The 20,069-nt window shown below is 43.8% G+C and overlaps 1 protein-coding gene across 3 annotated transcripts in view; it reads left to right on the forward strand.

The window, feature by feature from the left end:
* Positions 1 to 15,788, forward strand: part of LOC139268860 (citron Rho-interacting kinase-like) — a 336,825-nt gene extending 321,037 nt beyond the window's left edge. For 2 of the 3 annotated variants that reach the window (XM_070887645.1, XM_070887647.1), the window contains 3 exons: positions 446 to 622; positions 14,506 to 14,797; positions 14,921 to 15,788. In XM_070887645.1, the coding sequence (XP_070743746.1) occupies positions 446 to 622; positions 14,506 to 14,797; positions 14,921 to 14,944 (493 nt within the window). In that variant the 3' untranslated portion in view covers positions 14,945 to 15,788. The remainder of the gene's footprint in view (positions 1 to 445; positions 623 to 14,505; positions 14,798 to 14,920) is intronic. The other variant, XM_070887646.1, reaches the window with a different exon arrangement.
* Positions 15,789 to 20,069: the final 4,281 nt, after the last annotated feature.

Below are 20,069 nucleotides of genomic sequence, written 5' to 3' on the forward strand. Positions count from 1 at the left end.
ATTACAGCCTTCTCAGAAAATCACTATTAATTTAGTTTTAAGATGAAACATGTGATGAGTGATGTAAAAGCCTAACTGCTTCACTAATGACCTTGAGGGAAGTGAGTCTGGCACCTCTACTTAATCTTGCCTACAGCTAGCTCCAGCCCCAGAGTACATAGTTGGCACTTCATGCCCTCTGAAGTGGAATATAAAACCACTTAGTTGTAAAAGCAATTTCTTGGGCAGTGCAGTAAATGCCTTGCCAGTGTGCCCACATTCTTTGAACAAAGAAATGAAAGATAATGGCAGGGTAGGGTGAGCGGTGGGGGAGCAAAGTAATTGTACCTGATCGCCATGCTGAGCCTTGTGTAATGAGGGTAGTTACACATAATCTCCAATTATTTAATAGCAAGAAAGCAACCAAGTCTTACAAGTTAACAATGTGCCTATTTTGTTTTTGTAGTGTTTCGAGTCATGCTCACTTGGACATCCCAAATCCCAGATATCTCGGCCCTGCAATCTCATCTGGAGCTATTTACATGGCCTCATCATATCAGAATAAACAGCGAATCATCTGCTGTAAAGGCAACTTGGTGAAGGAAGCACGCAGTGATCTGCAGAGCGCAATCACCAGCCGCAGGTAGATGAGCTGTTAATTCACAATCTTTGCTCAAAATACGACGGTCCAAGCTTACACTGAAACTCTGAGAAACTTGAGCACTCTTAATTTAAAATGGCTGCTCTCAGGTAATTTTTTTTATGGTTAGATTATGACGTTACCTTTGTCTTTAATTCATAGTTACTTTCTTCCTACCAATCACATTCACATCGTGCAAATCCTTTGTTGATGTAGGAAAAACACAAAGAATTTTACCAATTAGACATTTAAAAAGAAAAATCTAAAATTTGCTGGAAATACATTTTTAGCCATTTTTGCAAAGAGAATAGAACATAGAAATGGCCATTTGGCCATCGAGCTTGATCCTCCAGTATTTAAGTGGACCCAACCCAGCATCCAAATTTATCTTGAATTCCCCTGATGTCTTTGAATCAAATTCCTTGCCTGGTAAGATTATTCCGAACGTTTGATCACCCTTTGAGTGAAGAAATATTTACTAAGATCTGTTACTCGCTTGACTTACCTTAAAGCAGCATCTGTACCATTTAATACATCCTATACCTCCCATGAGCCGCTCTCCTTAATCATCTCGCTAGACTGTAATGCTTAGTTTTTCTAATCTTTTCTCATAGCTCATCCCAATAACATTTGGGATCAGTCTTATTCTTCTCTGCCAATAGTGTCATCTTTTAAATTAAATTTACTATTAATCTACCGAATCGTACAACAGATCTAAATCATACAACACAATTTTAACTCCATCCTCTGTCCCTACTCCTAATTTTTATGCAAATTTAATAAGCTTACAGTTGGTTTCTTCCTCTTTTATTTATGTAAATAAGAAATAGCAAGTGTCCAGGCATCAACTTGTGCAGTACTCCACTCAGAATTTACCCAGTCTGACACTGACACCTGCAGTACTCCGCACAGCAAATCCCCTAATCATAGAGTGATAGACTGATACAACACAGATGGAGACCATTTGGTCTCTTGTGCCTATGCCAGTCTGACATTAAACTACTCCTTGTTTCCTATTCTTGATCCTTTTTTTAATCTCATCCCACATTGTATACTGAATCCCATGGATTTTAATTTTTAGTACTTTCGTGGGAATTCTTCTAAGTATCCAAATAAACTATATCGTAGGGACATTCACTGTTTATTTTAGTTCTAATTTCAAATTTCATGTCCTATTCATCACCAGAACCACAAATTTATATTTCCACAACATTGCCTGCATTCATCCTTACCTTTCCCCCACCTCCAGCTCAAATAATTAACACACTTGTTATTTCAAGACTCAATTTCTCCAAAACCCCGCTGACCAGCCTCCACAAGCTCATTCAAAACTCCATGGTTTGCTTCCCACATGTTCATTACCCTGTCCTCACCGACCTTCACTGGCTCCCTGTTTCCCAGTGCACTGAATTCAAAATTCCTGTCCCAATTTACAGATCCTTCCTTATAATAACAATAACTTTTATTTATATAGCGCCTTTAATGTAGTAAAACGTCCCAAGGCGCTTCACAAACAGACAAACAGATAAATTTAACACCGAGCCACAGGTGATCAAAAGCTTATTTAAAGAGGTAGGTTTTAACGAACGTCTTGAAGGAGGATAGAGAGGCATAGATGTTTAGGGAGGGAGTTCCAGAGCTTAGGGCCCAGGCAGCTGAAGGCATGTCCACCGATGGTTGAGCAGTTATAATGAGGGACATTTGAGAGGCCAGAATTTGAAGAGCGCAGACATCTTGTGGGATTGTGAGGCTGAAAAAGCTTTCAGAGAAATGGAGGGGTAAGTCAATGGAGTGCTTTGTAAACAAGGATGAGAATTTTTAAATCGAGGTGTTGTTTAACTGTGAGCCAATGTAGGTCAGAAAGCACAAGGGTCATGGGTGATCATGACTTGGTGCGAGTTAGGACACGGGCTGCTGAGTTTTGGATGACCTCAAGTTTACATCGTGTAGAATGTGGAAGGCCAGCCAGGAGTGATTTGGAGTAGTCAAGTCTAGAGGTAACAAAGGCATGAATGAGGGTTTCAGCAGCAGAAGAGTTGAGGCAGGGGCGGAGGCAGGCAATGTTATGGAGGTGGAAAAAGGCGGTTTTAGTTATGCCGTGGATATGTGGCCAGAATCTCATTTCAGGGTCAAATATGACTCCTAGATTGCGAGCAGTCTTGTTCACCCTCAGATTGATGCTAGGGGGAAGTCAGTGGTTAGGGAACGCAGTTTGTGGCGGGGACCAAAGATAATGGCTTCGGTCTTCCCAATATTTAATTGGAGAAAATTTCTGCTCATCGAGTACTGGATGTCGGACAAGCAATCTGACAATTTATATACCAAGCAGGGGGCGAGAGAAGTGGTGGAGAGGTAGAGCTGGGTATCGTCTGCGTACATGTGGAAATTGACTCCGTGTTATCGCCAAGGGGCAGCATATAGATGAGAAACAAGAGGGGACCAAGGACAGATCCTTGGGGGATACCAGAGGTAACGATGTGGGATTGGGAAGAGAAGCCATTGCTGGAGATTTTCTTGCTACGATTAGATAGATAAGAATGGAACCAGGTGAGTGCAGTCCCACCCAGCTGGACATTGGTGCAGAGGCGTTGGAGGAGGATGATGGAGTGGTCAGCTATGATAAAGGCTGCAGACAGGTCCAGAAGGATGAGGAGGGATAGTTTACCTTTGTAAATTTTGATAAATAAATCCTTGACCTTTTCCCACTCTATTTCTGCAACATTCTAAATTTTAAGCACCAGCCCTATGATCCCCTGACTCAACTCCTGTGCATCACCTCTCCTAATTCTTCTCCCAGTTGGTCCATTCTCTTGCATAAGACAATGAGCATACAACAATGATGGACGGACAAAGACCCACTGGTCCATCCAGCCTGTCCCACACAACTGCAATGCCTTGTGTATCACAATATGTACCCTCCCCACCTGAAAGCGATTTAATCTCCTGGGAAAGGGGAAGTAACAGATCAAAAACCCAAGCCAGTTTGGGAAAATAATGTGGCATAGTCCTCTCCAACCCCCTTTAGGCGATCAAAACCAGTCCAGGGGACCACTCTAGTCCTGATTAATGTACAGTACCTATCTTTAATATGAGGTGATCTGCGCCACAGCCAGAAATAGATCCAATTCAGCGAATCGGCTTTCACCACAAGAGCTGGCAACCTGTTCCACATATCTGTTACTCTCTAGAAAAGGAACCACCTCCTAATATCTAACCTAGTTCTGGCCTTACATTACTTTAGTTTGTGACCCCTTGTCCTCCCTAAACTATTTAGGTGAAACAAACTGTCTACACAAACACAATTAATTTCCTTCATCAGCTTAGAAACCTCGAACAACTTGCCCCAATTCTACATTTTTCTAATGTATTTGCACTGAGTATTGGAGAGGTCCTGCAGAATCATAGAGTCATAGAAATTTACAGCACGGAAGGAGGCCATTTCGGCCCATCGTGTCTGCGCCGGCCGACTAAGAGCTATCTAGCCTAATCCCACTTTCCAGCTCTTGGTCCGTAGCCCTGTAGGTTATAGTACTTTAAGTGCACATGTGGTGAGGGTTTCTGCCTCTACCACCTTTTCAGACAGAGAGTTCCAGATCCCTACCACCCTCTGGGTGAAGAAATTTTCCCTCATATCTCCCCTCAACCATCCCCAATTATTTTAACTCTATGCCCCCTGGTTGTTGACCCCTCTGCCAAGGGAAAGAGTTCCTTCCTATCCACTCTATCCAGGCTCTCATAATTTTATACACCCCAATCAGGTCTTCCCTCAGCTTCCTCTGTTCCAAAGAAAACAGACCCAGCATCTCCAATCTTTCTTCATAGCCAAAATTCCCCAGTCCAGACAACTGTAGTGATGCCCCACAAATTTTCTCCCCAGTCCTCAGCACCCTCGGATATACTCCTTCTGACACAGGGGATTTGAGAGTCTTCACTACTTTTAACTTGCCTGCTCCTGACTAATTTAAAAAAATTCATGATATTTAGACAGCCAACTGATATTTGTTGCCCTGACAAACACTTCAGAAAATAGCAATCAATTAATTCAACTGTTTTCCTAGGTCTTCAATAATTCCACTAGTTATATCTCTTTTTGCTTTCCTAACATTCTAAAAGATGGGTTAATGTGTTCTGATGAAAGTTCTGGGGCTGGATTTTAAGTTGGAGGTTTTTTCGGGTGATAATGGCGGCAGGGCGGTTAATTTTGCACCAGGAAATGGTTTGCGTCTGCAGCCACAAAATTCAGCAACTGGGTCCTGAGTGTGGAGTGGAGCGGAGCGCTAAGGGAGGAGTTCCACATCTCTCTTGGGGCACTAGGCCAGCTGAGTAATTGAAAATCTGTTGCTAAAGAGCCGACTTCAGAGTGCCCCAAGAGAGGTTTCCCTGGAGAGAAACAAAATCGCCAAAAAACGCATTCCCAATACCTTGCTCACCCCACATAAAGATAAATCACAAAATTAAACAAAAACACCCAATCACTGCCACCAGAACAGCTCGGACTGCCCGCTTTCCCAGGCAGTCCCACTATGGGTGCCGCTCCAAACAAACTTCACAACTGCGCGATGCTCCCGGATATTACTGCTCGGCACCTCCGCAAAACCAGCACCAAATGTCCTGGTGGGGAGCTAGAAGCTGGCCGCCCAGGTGGTACCCATTTCCACAGCCATTACCGCCCCTCCGGGGTGCGAACAGAGGTGACATCAGAACAAAAATCCAGCCCCTAGAATGTTAACTTGTTTTTAACCTTCACAGAGGTGAACAGAGCTGGGGTTTTCCATCATTTTTCTGTTTTTATACCATTTGAATAGTGAAGACACTTGGTATATCTGTCCCATAGGGCCTGCTCTGGTGGAGCGATCTCTGACCCCAGCACATCTCACCAGTACTTTGTTGGCCTGACATCACCGCAGTCTGTGCGAGACCAGAACCGAACAATTTGATCCAGGCCAGCTCAGCAAGCTGCCTCTCCAGCCAGAGCAAGAGAGTGCCACATGTTGCCCTAGGCTCTGCGTTGTGATCAGTTTTACCAACTTCGAAGAATCATTGATTTTAACATAATCACAGGCTTCAACAGAAGTACAAATGAAGGTGGAAAGTCCCTACACTGAGGGTCTCTTCACCTATTTTTCCCTGATGCATGCTATGGATGCCTGCGTAAAACATTTTTTTTTAAATCGTAGCTTTAGAAAGTGGGAGGTGACCCAAAATGACCTGTTCCCATTAGTTATACCTATCACTTAATGATTAAACTGCCATATGTATTCTTCAGGCATTTCCGCTGCTGTGGGAAGTTGCCAACTGCATTCCTCCTCAATGGGGGATTGTGTTTCTGAAAGGAGGCTTATGGAGCTGGGAGGCTGAGCCACCGCCATGATTGTTTCTCCAAAGGTACGACTGGCTGGCTGTAGATCTCTAGCTTACCCCAGGATACCAAAGCAAAATAGCCTGAAGTACCCTTTTAGTTGTTGCCAAAGCAGGTACAAGGATATGCAATAAACTGAAGACTATTTTTTGGCCAGAAACCATGTAATAAATTGAGCCACAAGGCAAAACATAAGTTGTTCTAAGGCCAAAAGGTTTTTTTCCTGCATGCTGTAAACATAGGCCTTAAAGGGTTAAATTATGAGGACAGGTTGCATAAACTTGGGTTGTATTCCCTTTAATTTAGAAGGATGAAGGATGATTTAATTGAGGTGTTTAAAATGATAAAGTAGATTCAAGGAAGCTATTTCCTCTTGGGGAACTCCAGATCAAGGGGCACAATCTTAAAATTAGAGCTCGGCCATTTGTGAAGAAAATCAGGAAGCACATTTTCACACAAAGGATAGTGGAAATGTGGAACTCTCCCCAAAGTCTGTGGATGCTGGATCAATTTAAATTTTCAAGATTAAGATTTTTGTTAGGTGAGAGTGAGTATCAAGGGATGTGGATCAAAGTTGAAGTACAGATCAGGTATCATCTGAAGGACAGAGTAGGCTCAAGTGGTTGAATGGCCTACTCCTATTCCTATGGGAGTGTTCTGGTGCACACCAGAAGTGAGGTTGTAAAGAGGATCGCATTGAGGAATCTTTTGTTTTCTACCTCAGCAATTAGGGTGCCCCCCACCCCCACCCCCTCAGAAATCTCTCATCCACAGTTGGACATATGTCTGGAGCAGGGCAAGTTATTTGCACAGAAATGTGCTGTTTATTTTCTTTCCAATCTTTCTGTTGACATTGTTCCTTGTACCTTAACCATTGAGGTGTGTTAACTAGCAGAATTTCTGGGTGGTTTAGCTAGCTCTCCCAATACCTTTAGCCTCAATTTAGAAGGTCGTGCCTTTGACGGAAAAGAACAACTGGCACTACGATGTCAATCCTGTGGGGGTTTGACCTCGTGGGCACATACGCCACTCAGTGGCAACTGTTGTGTACTACAGCCACATAACAAAACACAATAGCCCATTTCCAAAGAATCCAAGGAAAATAATTTGAAAAGTAAGAAAGGAAAATAAAAGGGAGTGAAAGAAAAGAAAAAATTTAAATCTCAAAACTGATGCCGCTTTTCTTGTGGCTTCCTAACTGCTAGTTACAATGCTGTGCAATCTATGATCCAACAAAATAAAAATAAATATTCCAACTTTTTAATTATAGAAATGACACTAAAAAATAAAAATATTAGGATTTCTTTAGTAGTGTCATTGTTCTAAAGCTGTGCACATTTTGATAGTTGTACAAAAACATATTTATCGTTAGAGATTCAGAGAACTTATGGATTCCCATCCAGTGTGCCCAAGTTTAGATTCTGGCTTTGGCTGGCAGTTGAACTCGCCTGCTGTCTTAACCTATTCAAAAAGGAGGTAGAACAGGGAAACCTGCCAAGTGTGTCCTGTTAGATAATGTTCAGCTGGATTGACAGCAGCAATTGACCAATTTGCAACCCAGAGTATCCCAGCAATTTGTCTTAGAATCTGCATATAGAAACATCGAAAATAGGTGCAGGAGTAGGCCATTCAGCCATTCACCACCACCATTCAATAAGATCACGGCTGATCATTCACCTCAGTACCCCTTTCCTGCTTTCTCTCCATACCCCTTGATCCCTTTAGCTTTAAGGGCCATATCTAACTCCCTCTTGAATATATCCAACGAGCTGGCATCAACAACTCTCTGCGGTAGGGAATTCCACAGGTTAACAACTCTCTGAGTGAAGAAGTTTCTCCTCATCTCAGTCCTAAATGGCTTAGCCCTTATCCTTCGACTGTGTCCCCTGGTTCTGGACTTCCCCCAACATTGGGAACATTCTTCCTGCATCTGACCTGTCTAGTCCCGTCAGAATTTTATATGTTTCTATGAGGTTCCCTCTCATCCTTCTAAACTCCAGTGAATAAAGGCCCAGTCGATCCAATCTCTCCTCATATGCCAGTCCAGCCATCCTGGGAATCAGTCTGGTGAACCTTCGCTGCACTCCCTCAATAGCAAGAACGTCCTTCCTCAGATTAGGAGACCAAAACTGAACACAATATTCCAGGTGGGGCTTCACAAAGGCCCTGTACAACTGTAGTAAGACCTCCCTGCTCCAATACTCAAAACCCCTAGCCATGAAGGCCAACATACCATTTGCCTTCTTCGCCTCCTGCTGTACCTGCATGCCAACTTTCAATGACTGATGTACCATGACACCCAGGTTTCGTTGCACCTCCCCTTTTCCTAATCTGCCGCCATTCAAATAATATTCTGCCTTCATGTTTTTGCCACCAACGTGGATAACCTCACATTTATCCACATTATACTGCATTTGCCATGCATTTGCCTACTCACCTAACCTGTCCAAGTCACCCTGCAGCCTCTTAGCATCCTCTTCACAGCTCGCACCGCCACCCAGTTTAGTGTCATCTGTAAACTTGGAGATATTACACTCAATTCCTTCATCCAAATCATTAATGTATATTGTAAATAGCTGGGGTCCAGCACTGAACCCTGCGGCACCCCACTAGTCACTGCCTGCCATTCTGAAAAGGACCCGTTTATCCTGACTCTCTGCTTTCTGTCTGCCAACCAGTTATATGAAAGAAACAAAATGAATACTTTAAAAGCTGGAAAGGTGCTTCTGGCCTCGGGGTTAATGACTCCTGTATTGTGGTTCACTTCCTGGAATGATTACTTTTCCTGCTGACTACCCTTGTATCAGTACCCATTCTGACCCAGGCTGTGTAATGAATTCCTGGATCAAAATTCATTTTGACAGGGTCCACCAATTACTATAAAATTGTACAAAGAGTGTTCTCCACCTCTAATGATTGCAGCAGTAACTGAGGTATGTGCAGTGCATATTCTCTGTTTTTTAGGTCTCCTTCCCACAACATGGACCCTGTTCCACCAACAGCAAACCTGACGTGAGTGAGCAGAAACTAACTGCTTGATTGTGTCAAAACACATACATGTCATGCGTGTGCCTTTGATTGTCCTGCACCGTCTACAATCATCTTGTGCACATCAATGTTGATTCTCCTGTCTTTGGAAGTATTTGTGGTACTCAATGTTTGCTCCATAATGCTTCAGTTAGTTTGTTTGACTACAGAACAGTAGGTCCTGCTGCTTGATTTGTTACTGAAGCTTTCTCTCCCTGCACCAATCTTGTCCTCATTGGAGGCCACAAGGCCTGCATTTGCATCACAAGGTGAGATATTCTACCCATCATCTGAGTCAGAAGGTTGTGGGTTCAAGCCTTGCTCCAGGACTTGAGCATAATCTAGAGTGACACTCCAGTGCAGCACTGCTACACTGTCTGAGGTGCTGTCTTTCAGATGAGATGGTAAACTGAAGCCCTGTCTGTTTGGATGGAAGCAACTGATCCCATAGCACTATCCCAAGAACAACAGGGAGTTCTCCTACTGCCCTGGTCACCACCATTTCTAACCAACAGCACCAAAACATGCTAACTTGGCATTTATCCCATTCACTGTTTGTGGGATCTTGCTGTGGGCAAATTGACTAATGCCTGCCTACAAAACAACAGTGCAGTAATTAATTGGCTATGAAGTGCTTTGGGACATTCTGTGGATGTGAAAGACACCGTAGAAAGTTATTTTTTAATAAAGTATTCAATTATTCTCATCAGCAATAAAGCAAACATTAACACAGGTTCTGGGAATGGAGGGAGGCAAAATCTGTGCAAGGGACTGTTTTAATTGTTGTTGTTTTTGTATCGTCAAATACTTCCTTGGTGAAGTAGTGGAAGGATGATTAACAGTCTGACAAGACTCGATGTGAATGCTCCTAATCTTGCTCATGCAACATAAATGTTCCATCTTTATACCAGTCGACATAGTGGTTAGTCCGTGGGAGGGTTTTATGGGCTCCTACAATCCATATGATGAGGGGCGGGGAGCCACCCACATCTACCAGATACAAGTTATCCACTGGGTGTCAACGCAAAATTCCGAGCCGGAGAGCCAGTCTCCATTCGCCGGGACTGCCTGGAGCAGGGTTCAAATTCTGCACCTTTTACTCGGAGGCAGGAATGCTACCAATAACCCAAAGGCTCGCTCCTTTTTGAATGTGAAAATTTGTTATTCCTACGGCAAGTAATACTAGGTTTAATTTTGTGTAAAGTCTTCCTCATTCTTTGAATAAAATGCAGAGATATCACTCTTTACCAAGTGCAAAACTGGGCAAGGCCTGAGATTAGTGGGATTGTCTTTTGAATGTGATATGCTGCCACAGCTTAGGTGGATATAAAAACATCCAATGGGACTTAAGAGGAGCAGGGAGTTCTCCTGATGTCCTGACCAACATTCCTTCCTCAACCAACACCAGCAAAAGTAGATTAATTGGTCATTGATCTCATTGCTGCTTGTAGAGCTTTGATGTGTGCCGATTGGCTGTTACGTATGCCTACAAAACTACAGTGGCCATACTTCAAAAGTAATCATGTGGTCGTAAAATGCTTTGAAGCATCCAAAGGATATTATGTGCAAGTTCATTTGTTAAGTTAACATCCCACTCCAGTCAGCCTCTTCCTGCCCCTGCCCAGTTTTGGTCTTGGGGAAAAGGAGGGAATCCTAAGCTTCATTCAAAGAATGAGAAAGACCCCACACAAAGTAAGCAGTTTAACATTATTTGTTGCAGGGATAGCAATTTTTACTTTTCATAAAATTGTATCCTTGGCTCCTTCTATTTCCAGGACCTGTTGGCTACACAAATGAACTGACTCCAGAGTAGCAGTGCTAATTCAGTACAATTTGAAATGGGACTGCATACTGCTTGGATGAGAAGCGTTGTGTGCACCTTTCAGGAAATAATTCAAATGAAGCCTAATCCCGTAGAATGATACAGCACAAAAGTAGGCCATTTGGGCCATTATGCCTGTGCTGGCTCTTTGATGCAGCTATCCAATTAATCCCACTCCCCTGCTCTTTCCCCATAGTCCTGTAAAGCTCTTCAAGTATTTATCCAATTCTCTTTTGAATGTTGTAAATTAATCTGCTTCAACCACCCTTTCAGGCAGTGCATTCCGGATCACAACAATATATTGTGTAAAAAAAAAGGTTTCCTCATGTCGCCTTTGGTTCCTTTGCCAATCGCCTTAAATCAAAGGCTCGTTCCTTTTTGAGTATTAAAATAAGACATTAATAAACTTGAAGAATGGGTATATAACTGGCAAATAACATTCAATACTGATAAATGTGAGGTATTGCATTTTGTAAGAAAATAGGGAGGTCACATATTACTTGGAAAAATACAAAACTAAAGGGATCTCGGAGTACAAATACACAAATCACTGAAAGTAGCGACACAGGTTAACAAGGCCATAAAAAAGGCAAACCAAGCACTAAGGTTTATTTCTAGAGGATTGAATTAAAAAGTAGAGAAGTTATGCTAAACCTGTATCGAAACTTGGTTAGACTACACTTGGAGTACTGTATACAATTCTGGTCGGCATATTATAATAAAGATATAGAGACACTGGAGAGGGTGCAAAAAAGATTTACATGGATGATACCAGAAATTCAAGGTTATACCTGTCAGGAAAGGATGAGCAGGCTGGGTCTCTTTTCTCTTGAAAAGAGAAGCCTGAGAGGTGACCTAATAGAGATCTTTAAAATTATGAAAAGTTTTGATAGAGTAGATACAGAGAGAATGTTTCCACTTGTGGGGAAAAGCAAAACTAGATGCCATCAATATAAGATAGTCACCAAGAAATAAAATAGGCAATTCAGAAGGAACTTCGTTATCCAAAGAGTGGTGAGAATGTGGAACTCGCTAACACAGGGAGTGGTTAAAGCAAATAGTATTGATGCACTTAAAGGGAGGCTAGATAAGCATATGACGGAGAGGGAATAGAGGGTTATGCAGATAGAGTCAGATGAGGAAAGACGGTAAGAGGCTCGAGTGGAGCATAAATGTCTGCATGGACTGATTGGGCCAAATGGCCTATTTCTGTGCTGTATTTCCTAATGTACAATTACCTTGTAATGTACAATTACTTATGTAAAATTTGTTATACCTACGGCAAGTAATGCTAGGTTTATTTTTGTGTAAAGTCTTCCTTTTTCTTTGAATAAAACAAAGAGATATCACCTTTTTCCAAGTGTAAAATTGGTTACTGGCCCTTTTGCCACTGGAAATAGTTTCTCCTTATTTACTCTATCAAAACCATTCATGATTTTGAACACTTCTATATCAAATCTCCTCTGCTCTAAAGAGATCAACCCTAGCTTCTACATTCTCTCCACATAACTGAAGTCCCTCATCCCTGATATCATTTTAGTACTTCTCTTCTGCACCCTCTCCAATGCTTCATAATATGTGGTGCTCAGAATTGAATACAATATTCCAGCTGGGGCCTAGACAATGTTTTATAAAGGTTCAGCATAACCTCCTTGTACTCTATTACTCTTATTGATAAAGCCAAGGATCTCGAATGCTTTTTGGTAAACAGCTTTCTCAACTTGTTCTTCAAGGATTTTGTATATACATCCCCAGGTCTCTCTGGTCCCGCACCCTTTTAAATTGCACCATTTACTTTATATTGCCTCTCCTCATTCTTCTTACTAAAATGGATCACTTCAGACTTCTCTGCATTAAATTTTATCTGCATGTGTCTGTCCATTTCACCAGTCTACTTATGTCTTCCTGAAGTCTATTACAATCCTCCTCATTGTTTACTACATTTCTGAGATTCGTATAATCTGCAAACTTTGAAATTATACTTTGTATACCCAAGTCCAGGTCATTAATACAGGTTGAACCTCCCTTATCAGGAATCCTCGGGACCTGGCCTGTTCTGGATAAGGGATTTTTCGGACGAGGGGTGGTCACGTTAAATTGGATGATACAGATACTAAGCAAGGCGGGTATTGGGGCTGGGAGTACGGCCGAGAGATCATGGGTGGGGGGGGGTGGGGGGGATGGATCGCGGGGTCAGGCCAACGATTGCGGGAGTCGGCAGCGAGGAAGGACTTCAATTTGTTCATGTCGGAGTTCTGCGCATGTGCCACCTGGTGGTCGGGAATGGTTCTGGATGAGGGAGGTTCAACCTGTATATATCAAAAGGAGCACTGGTCCTAATACCAATCCCTGGGGAACACCACTGTACACCTCCTCCCTCCAGTCTGAGAAACAACTGCTCACCACTACTCTCTGCTTTCTGTCTCTTAGCCAATTTTGTATCCATACTGCCACTGTCCCTTTAATCCCATGAGCTTTAATATTGCTAACAAGTCTATTATGCGGTACTTTGTCAAACGTTTTTTGAAAGTCCATATACACAACATCAACTGCACTACCCTCATCAACCCTCTCCGTTACTTCATCAAAGAACTTGATCAACTTACGATTTGCCTTTAATAAATCTATGCTGACTTTCATTTATTAGCCCATATGTTTCCAAATTCAAATGAATTTTGTCCTGGATTAAAAGTTTCTCAACCAACACCGATGGGCTGATTGGCCTGTGGTTGCTGGGTTTATCCTTCTTTCCCCCCCCCTCCCCTGCCCTTTTCAAACAGACATTTAACATTTGCAATTCTCCAGTCCTCTGGCACCACCCCAATATCCAAGGAGTATTGGAAGATTGTGACCAGGGCCTCCACAATTTCCACCCTTCCCTCAGTAATCTGGCATGTATTCCATCCGGTCCGGGTGACCTTTCTTCTTTGAGGACTGCCAACCTTTTAAGTATCTCCTCTTTATCTATTTTTATCCTATCCAATACCGCTACTGCCGCCTCCTTTGCTGCTACATTGGCAATATCCTCGTCTCTAGTGAAGACCAATGTTCCCATTCAAAATACCCCGCATGCACGTTTTTTCCCCATTTAAAAGCCGGTGAGCCGGCAGTATGGGAGTTTGAGTGCTGCACAGCAGCTTAAAGAGAACATTGTTGAAGACTGATGCAAAGTACTCATTTAGTACCTCCGTTATGCCCTCTGCGTCCATATGAAGATCTCCTTTGTGGTCCCTAATCGGCCCCACCCTTCCAATGACTACCCTTTTACTATTTATGTGTTTATAAAAGACTGATGTATTTGCAATTGTTACTATCTCACTGATTTATATTAAATTTATAAATGTGTTCTCTTATTACTCTTATCTTTCCCTCTCTCCCATCAACCAAAACCCCAGAAAGTTATGGTGCCGAATCAGGGCTGATCAACTTGCTCGGACAGTAATGATTTCTGTTTAGAACAGCCACTTTTTTTTTTCTATTGAGTTGTCAATTTTTTTTATGCATGAGTCGAGGTGGTTTACTTGGTGACTTTATCAGCAGTTTTCATCACAGTAATCATTGAATCAGTCTGAAAACTTGAACCTATTGATACCCCTTGTTAATGTATTGGCTTTCATGTTGTTGAAACTTGGAATTTTAGGTGCCTGACCAGAATTATTTTTCCTTCTGTGTGACCAGCAGCAGTCCTAACAAGCGGGGCCTTCCCTCCTACAATGAGCACATGTCAAAGAAGTTGGCACCTTGCCCGAGAGAAAATTCACCTCAGGATTTGAATAGGTCTGTCAGGTACAGAGAAGGTAGACAGGAGACGAGAAGGGACAAATCACCACGGAGAGGCTTGGAGAGGGAGAAATCTCCAGGCAGACCTTTGGATGCCAGCAGGGAGAGGTCACCGGGAAGGATTTTAGATGAAAACAGAGGGGGCGGCATGCGTTTACCTGCAGCATCCACAAGGACCCCAGTTATCAAGGTATCTTCCACATAATTAGCTGTAATTTAGGATTAAGTACTTAAGTGCACACATTAACACTGTTCAGTGTCACTTGTCTAAATAGTGAAATGCTATTAACACTAATCTGTTCATATTGAACAGTCCTGGGACCAATCTGCTGTGTGAGTCCAGCGCCATCTTACAGATGAAGAGGCATGTACTGCGCATGTGCATTCCACCCTACCAACAGCAGGGAGAACGGCTCTCAAACTAAGAAGGAGATCCACAGGACAAACTAAAACTGTACGCACATTTGTTTGCTTTAGTCACTAAGGGGGGTGGGGTTCGTCAATTTTAATCTGTCTGCTGCTCGCAAGCTACCTTAAGACTGACTAATGGGAATGTGGGTGATAGCCACCTGTTTTTCTTTGGAAGATGATTCATTCATTTATGGGAGATGGATATGCAATATTAATTGTACAAAGCAGGAGAGAATTCACTACGTCTTGTAACATCACTCATCTTGATAGTAGAGCCTTTTAATCCTCTCCAGTGAAGGTTTGGCTGTACTTCCTGGGTGTAAATGGAGGATCGGTATGCAGGTTTGACCCAGTATTGGGGATTGGTTACATAACAGTTCATTACTTGAATTTTATACAATGGTTATGAAGGGAATAGTAACATGGAACTGCAGCAGGACTGAATATATATTTTGTAATAATCTATAGCCCTTTGCTATTTAATCTTTTTTCTCTGCTGTCCTGCACTGCTGCTTTGTCCTGGATGTACAGACATTCATTCAAATACAATTTACTGCAAACTTTTGTACTTTGTTTCACTGGCCTGTATTGAAAATTTCCCAGTTCTAAAGCGTGTTCCTATTTTTGTGATATTACTGTTTTTTCTCTTTGTACCCTGTCACATTTGAATATGCGACGCGCGAGAACTAAGATTTTTTGAGTCACATTTCTGGTGACTCATTTTCCATGAAAATGCTTAATTAAATTCAATACTAATTTGCATATCTTTACATAGCAAGTGTCTGGTTTTACTTTATTTTCAGAGCAGAAGTGCATCTGGCATATGTGAGCTAATTCTGCCTCTGTTCATGAGTGAGGCTCTAGTTTAATCAGAAATTGCGTCACTGCTGTTCACATTACAACAAAAAGTACTATTTTTTTTCTTTCCTTTGGTTAGACCACATATCACAGGTAATTGGTATAACCATAAATCCTGGGCTCCAGATCCACCTCAAACTAGAATCATGTAACAGTACCTCTCTAATCATGAGCTCTTAAGCAAAATACTTGCCAGGAAGGGATGAAATGTGACTACACTGTCAGCACACCCCTGGGCCTGCAAACTTATATCAAGAACTTAAAAAATTAGGGGCACTTTTTAATGCATTGTTCCCATTTCCAAAAACACAAATGCAAAGGGCTGGATTTTCTGCTCTTTGACGCCTCATTTTGCACCCCTGGAGGAGGGGGTAAATGCTGTTTCTGGACGTGAAATGGGGCGTGCAGTATTTAGCGGCCGGCCGGAAGTTTTGCTAATGGTTTTTTGGCACCCTCCATTTTGACCGTCAGTATAACATAAATTGTCATGCAAGGCTGCGCTAGTGCCCCAGATGGAACTTTCGGCCCTAACGCCTCATTTAACGACTGCTCCAGAAAATGACTGAAAAAACAGGCAGTCCCAGGGTGCAGCAGGTGCTATTGGAGGCATATTTAAATGGAGGCTGGAAGATCTAATATCGCAATTGTCAATGATTGCTACAGTTTCACGCAGGACGCTACGTGAGGCTCTGAGTTGCAAACGACACTTTTATGTGCCATGACAATTTGCTTACAAGGTGAGTGAGAGATTTCAATGGGGGCAATACTCGTTCGGCAGCAAATCATGCTGGTTGCTATTGGCGGGCGCTTTCAAGCTGGAAGGTTATGTTGGGCCACGGAATCGAAGAGGTTGCAGACATTTGTTGAGATCTTACCCACCATGGGTTTACAGGGAACATCACTCATACCTCCACATCTCTGATGCGCAGTGCGATAGAAGGCAGTGCTTCCGAAAAGAAATGCTGACTGAGATATGCCAACTCATACAGGCAGACCTACAGCCTACCAGCGCCAACAGGATGCGCTACCTGTCACGGTGAAGGTGATTGTGGCGATGGGCTTCTATGTCTCCGGCTCCTTCCAGGCAGCAGAAGGGGACATATGCAGCATCTCGCTGCACGTTGCTACATTAACCAGGTTACAAGGGCTCTGTATGCCCGCAGAATGGACTTCATAAAGTTCCCAATGAGCAGGGACAGCCAGAATGAGAGGGCTCTAGGGTTTGGACGATTTTCAGGCATCCTCAAGGTTCAAGGTGCCATTAACTGTACACACATCGCCTTGCGAGCACCATCACACAATGCAAAGGGATACCACACCCCAAACGTATAGTGACCACATTCACCGCATCCTCACAGTGAATGCCCACTATGCAGGGAGTACACCTGATGCTTTCATCTTGCATGAGCAGTGTCTCTCGAATGTTTCAGTGAGAAAAATGAGCTGGCTGATCGGGACAAAGGATACGGCCTGACCACCTTGCTCATGACCACCCCCCCCCCGGGAACCCAGCCACAGAAGCTGAGCAGCGCTATAATGAGAGCCATGCGACCACCTGCAGCATCATCGAACAGACAATTGGCGTGCTGAAGCAGCGCTTTTGATGCCCGGACCGCTCTAGAGCAGCCTTCACTACTCCCCACAACAGGACTCAGAGTTCATTGTCATCTGCTACATGCTACACAACTTAACCATCATGAGGGAACAGGCATTGCCAGTGGGGATTGCAGGACCACATGAGGAGGAGGAAGAGGAGCCCATTGCACATCCACCACAACCACGGGAGGCAGTGTGGAGATATGGCCGCAGCAAGAGCCTTACATTGGTAGCTCATTGACCGGTTTGGTTGAACGGGGAAGGTGGGTTGCAGCGTTGACTCTTTACTCTATGGCACCATGCTGGCTATTCTACACTTGATTCTGCGAATGAGACACAAGACCTCAATGACAACGGTCAAATAAACATTTTTATCAAGATGCAACATTAACAATTTCTCCCCCCAAAAAATCCAAAACTATACAATCCTTAAATACTATGTTAATTAACAAAACTGCTTCCTGTAGTGAACAAAAAATGATTTCACACAAAGGTACATATATTACTGGTAATGAAGTGATGCCAGCCCTTAATGGGTCTTTGCTAGACATTTCCCCACCCCCTTCCCTTCAACCAACTCCCATGCCTGCTGCTGCTCCTCAATGAGTCCTCAGGTCGTACAGCAAGGCTGCGAGAGAGCTGCTGTGTTAGGGGGCCAGACAATGCAGATGTTGTCTGAGGATTGCCTGGCTTTGAATTAGGGCGCCTCGTCATCAGCGTCACCAGTCACAGATGGCTGGGGTGCCAACCGGGTATGGAGCATGGTTGGCGTGTGAGTGGTGGGATCCAGAATGCTGTCTTCCTGAGGATTGACAGCACCTCCCATTTCCGTGGAGCCACTGACTCTCAGACTGGGCCTTAGCAACTGGAGCACGATGTCTCCCCACACCTTGCTGGCCTGCTTTGGTACTGTCACTTCCCCGTTGGGACAGTGGGGAACATAGAGTATGGAAGCAGGCATGGACTGCATCACTTGGCCAAGCTGAAGCAAAGCTTGTGCCTGTGATGCACCCAAGTCTGCGATACTCTGGAACCCCACTGTCACTTCTAGAGGCCATCAGCCTCTGAGTGTGGGCAATGATGGCCTTGTTGGACTCACGACTTGCAACAACAGTCGCAGTAAGCTTGTTGGTGCTCGCTGGGATCCATCCCATTGCATACATCAGCTCAAGATGCATTCCTGTGGTTTCTCTGGACATTTCCACCAGGTCCAGCTCCACGTCTGCCTGTCTTTGAGCAAAGCGACTTTGCCGACTCGCCCTCCGGAGAGCTGGCCTGTGAGATTCCACCCCGGCACAGCGGCCTCCGACGACTCAAATCCCGGGAATTCAGCGTTGTTTCCAGATGAACTTAGCCCCAATGGGGCAACTGGTGGGCTGCGATGCTCCAAGGGTGCAATCTCCTCCCCTCCCTCATCATCTCCACCATGTCCTGACATGGAGGCCTCTCTCGAGGAATGCTGCGCCTCTGGTTGGTCATCTGGAAGTAGAAAACAACAGAAGTGGTTAACAGCAGAAGAGGGGGCAGGGTGACATGAGAAAGGTGGCATTGCACATATTCATTTGAAGGGCTGCCGCAACTCCATAATATAATGCAGTATCATAAGTCGCGCGATCCATTTACATACCCTCACTAGTCGAAGGGGGCTCAACATCGCCCCTGGCAACTACCTGAGCTGGGACTCCGATTAGGGACCACCTCCTCCACATCCGTGAACGAGATAGGTTGAGACCGAGCACTGCCTGTCCGCAGCTGCTCCCTTCCATTATGGGAGTTTTTGGACTCAAAGAGAAAAATAAGAAGGGTTCAGGCAGGGTTTCTTTGCTCTTGTATCACATATGCCTATCAGAGTACTATAGGTGATACTGTGTGAATGTTATTGTTGCTTCTGTTCAATCTGTTTGGATTTGCATGTGCTTCATCAGTATTTGTTCGCAGGTTTGAGGCATCCAACAGTGATATTTCAGAAATGCATAGCAGCAGTTGGAGTGTATTGCGAGGGACAATGTGAATGATCAGCCATGATATTGAATGGTCCACTCCTACTCCTATTTCTTGTGTTCTTATAACTCAGTCCGCCTATTTCCAACTCCGTAACATCGCCTGTCTCCACTCTTGCCTCAGCTCTTCCTTTGCTGAAACCTCATCCATGCCTTTGTTACCTCTAGACTATTTCAACGCACTCCTGGCTATCCTATGTAAACTTGAGGTTAACCTGCACCAAGTCCGGCTCACGTATCACCCCTGTGCTTGTTGACCTACATTGGCTCCCGGTTAAACAACGCCTCGATTTCAAAATTCTCATCCTTGTTTTCAAATCCCTCCATGGCCTCACTCCTCCCAATCTTTGTTATCTCCTCCAGCCCCACAACCCCCCTGAGATATCTGCGCTCCTCTAATTCTGCCCTCTTGAGCATCCTTGATTATAATCACTCAATCATTGGTGGCCGTGCCTTCTGTTGACTAGGCCCTAAGCTCCGGAATTCCCTGCCTAAACACTCCCTCTCTACCTCTCTTTCCTTCTTTAAGACACTCCTTAAAACCTGCTTCTTTAACCAAGCTTTTGGTCACCTGCCTGAATTTCTCTTGTGTGGCTT

The sequence above is a fragment of the Pristiophorus japonicus genome, chromosome 8 (assembly GCF_044704955.1).
Source record: "Pristiophorus japonicus isolate sPriJap1 chromosome 8, sPriJap1.hap1, whole genome shotgun sequence".
NCBI lineage: Eukaryota > Metazoa > Chordata > Chondrichthyes > Pristiophoridae > Pristiophorus > Pristiophorus japonicus.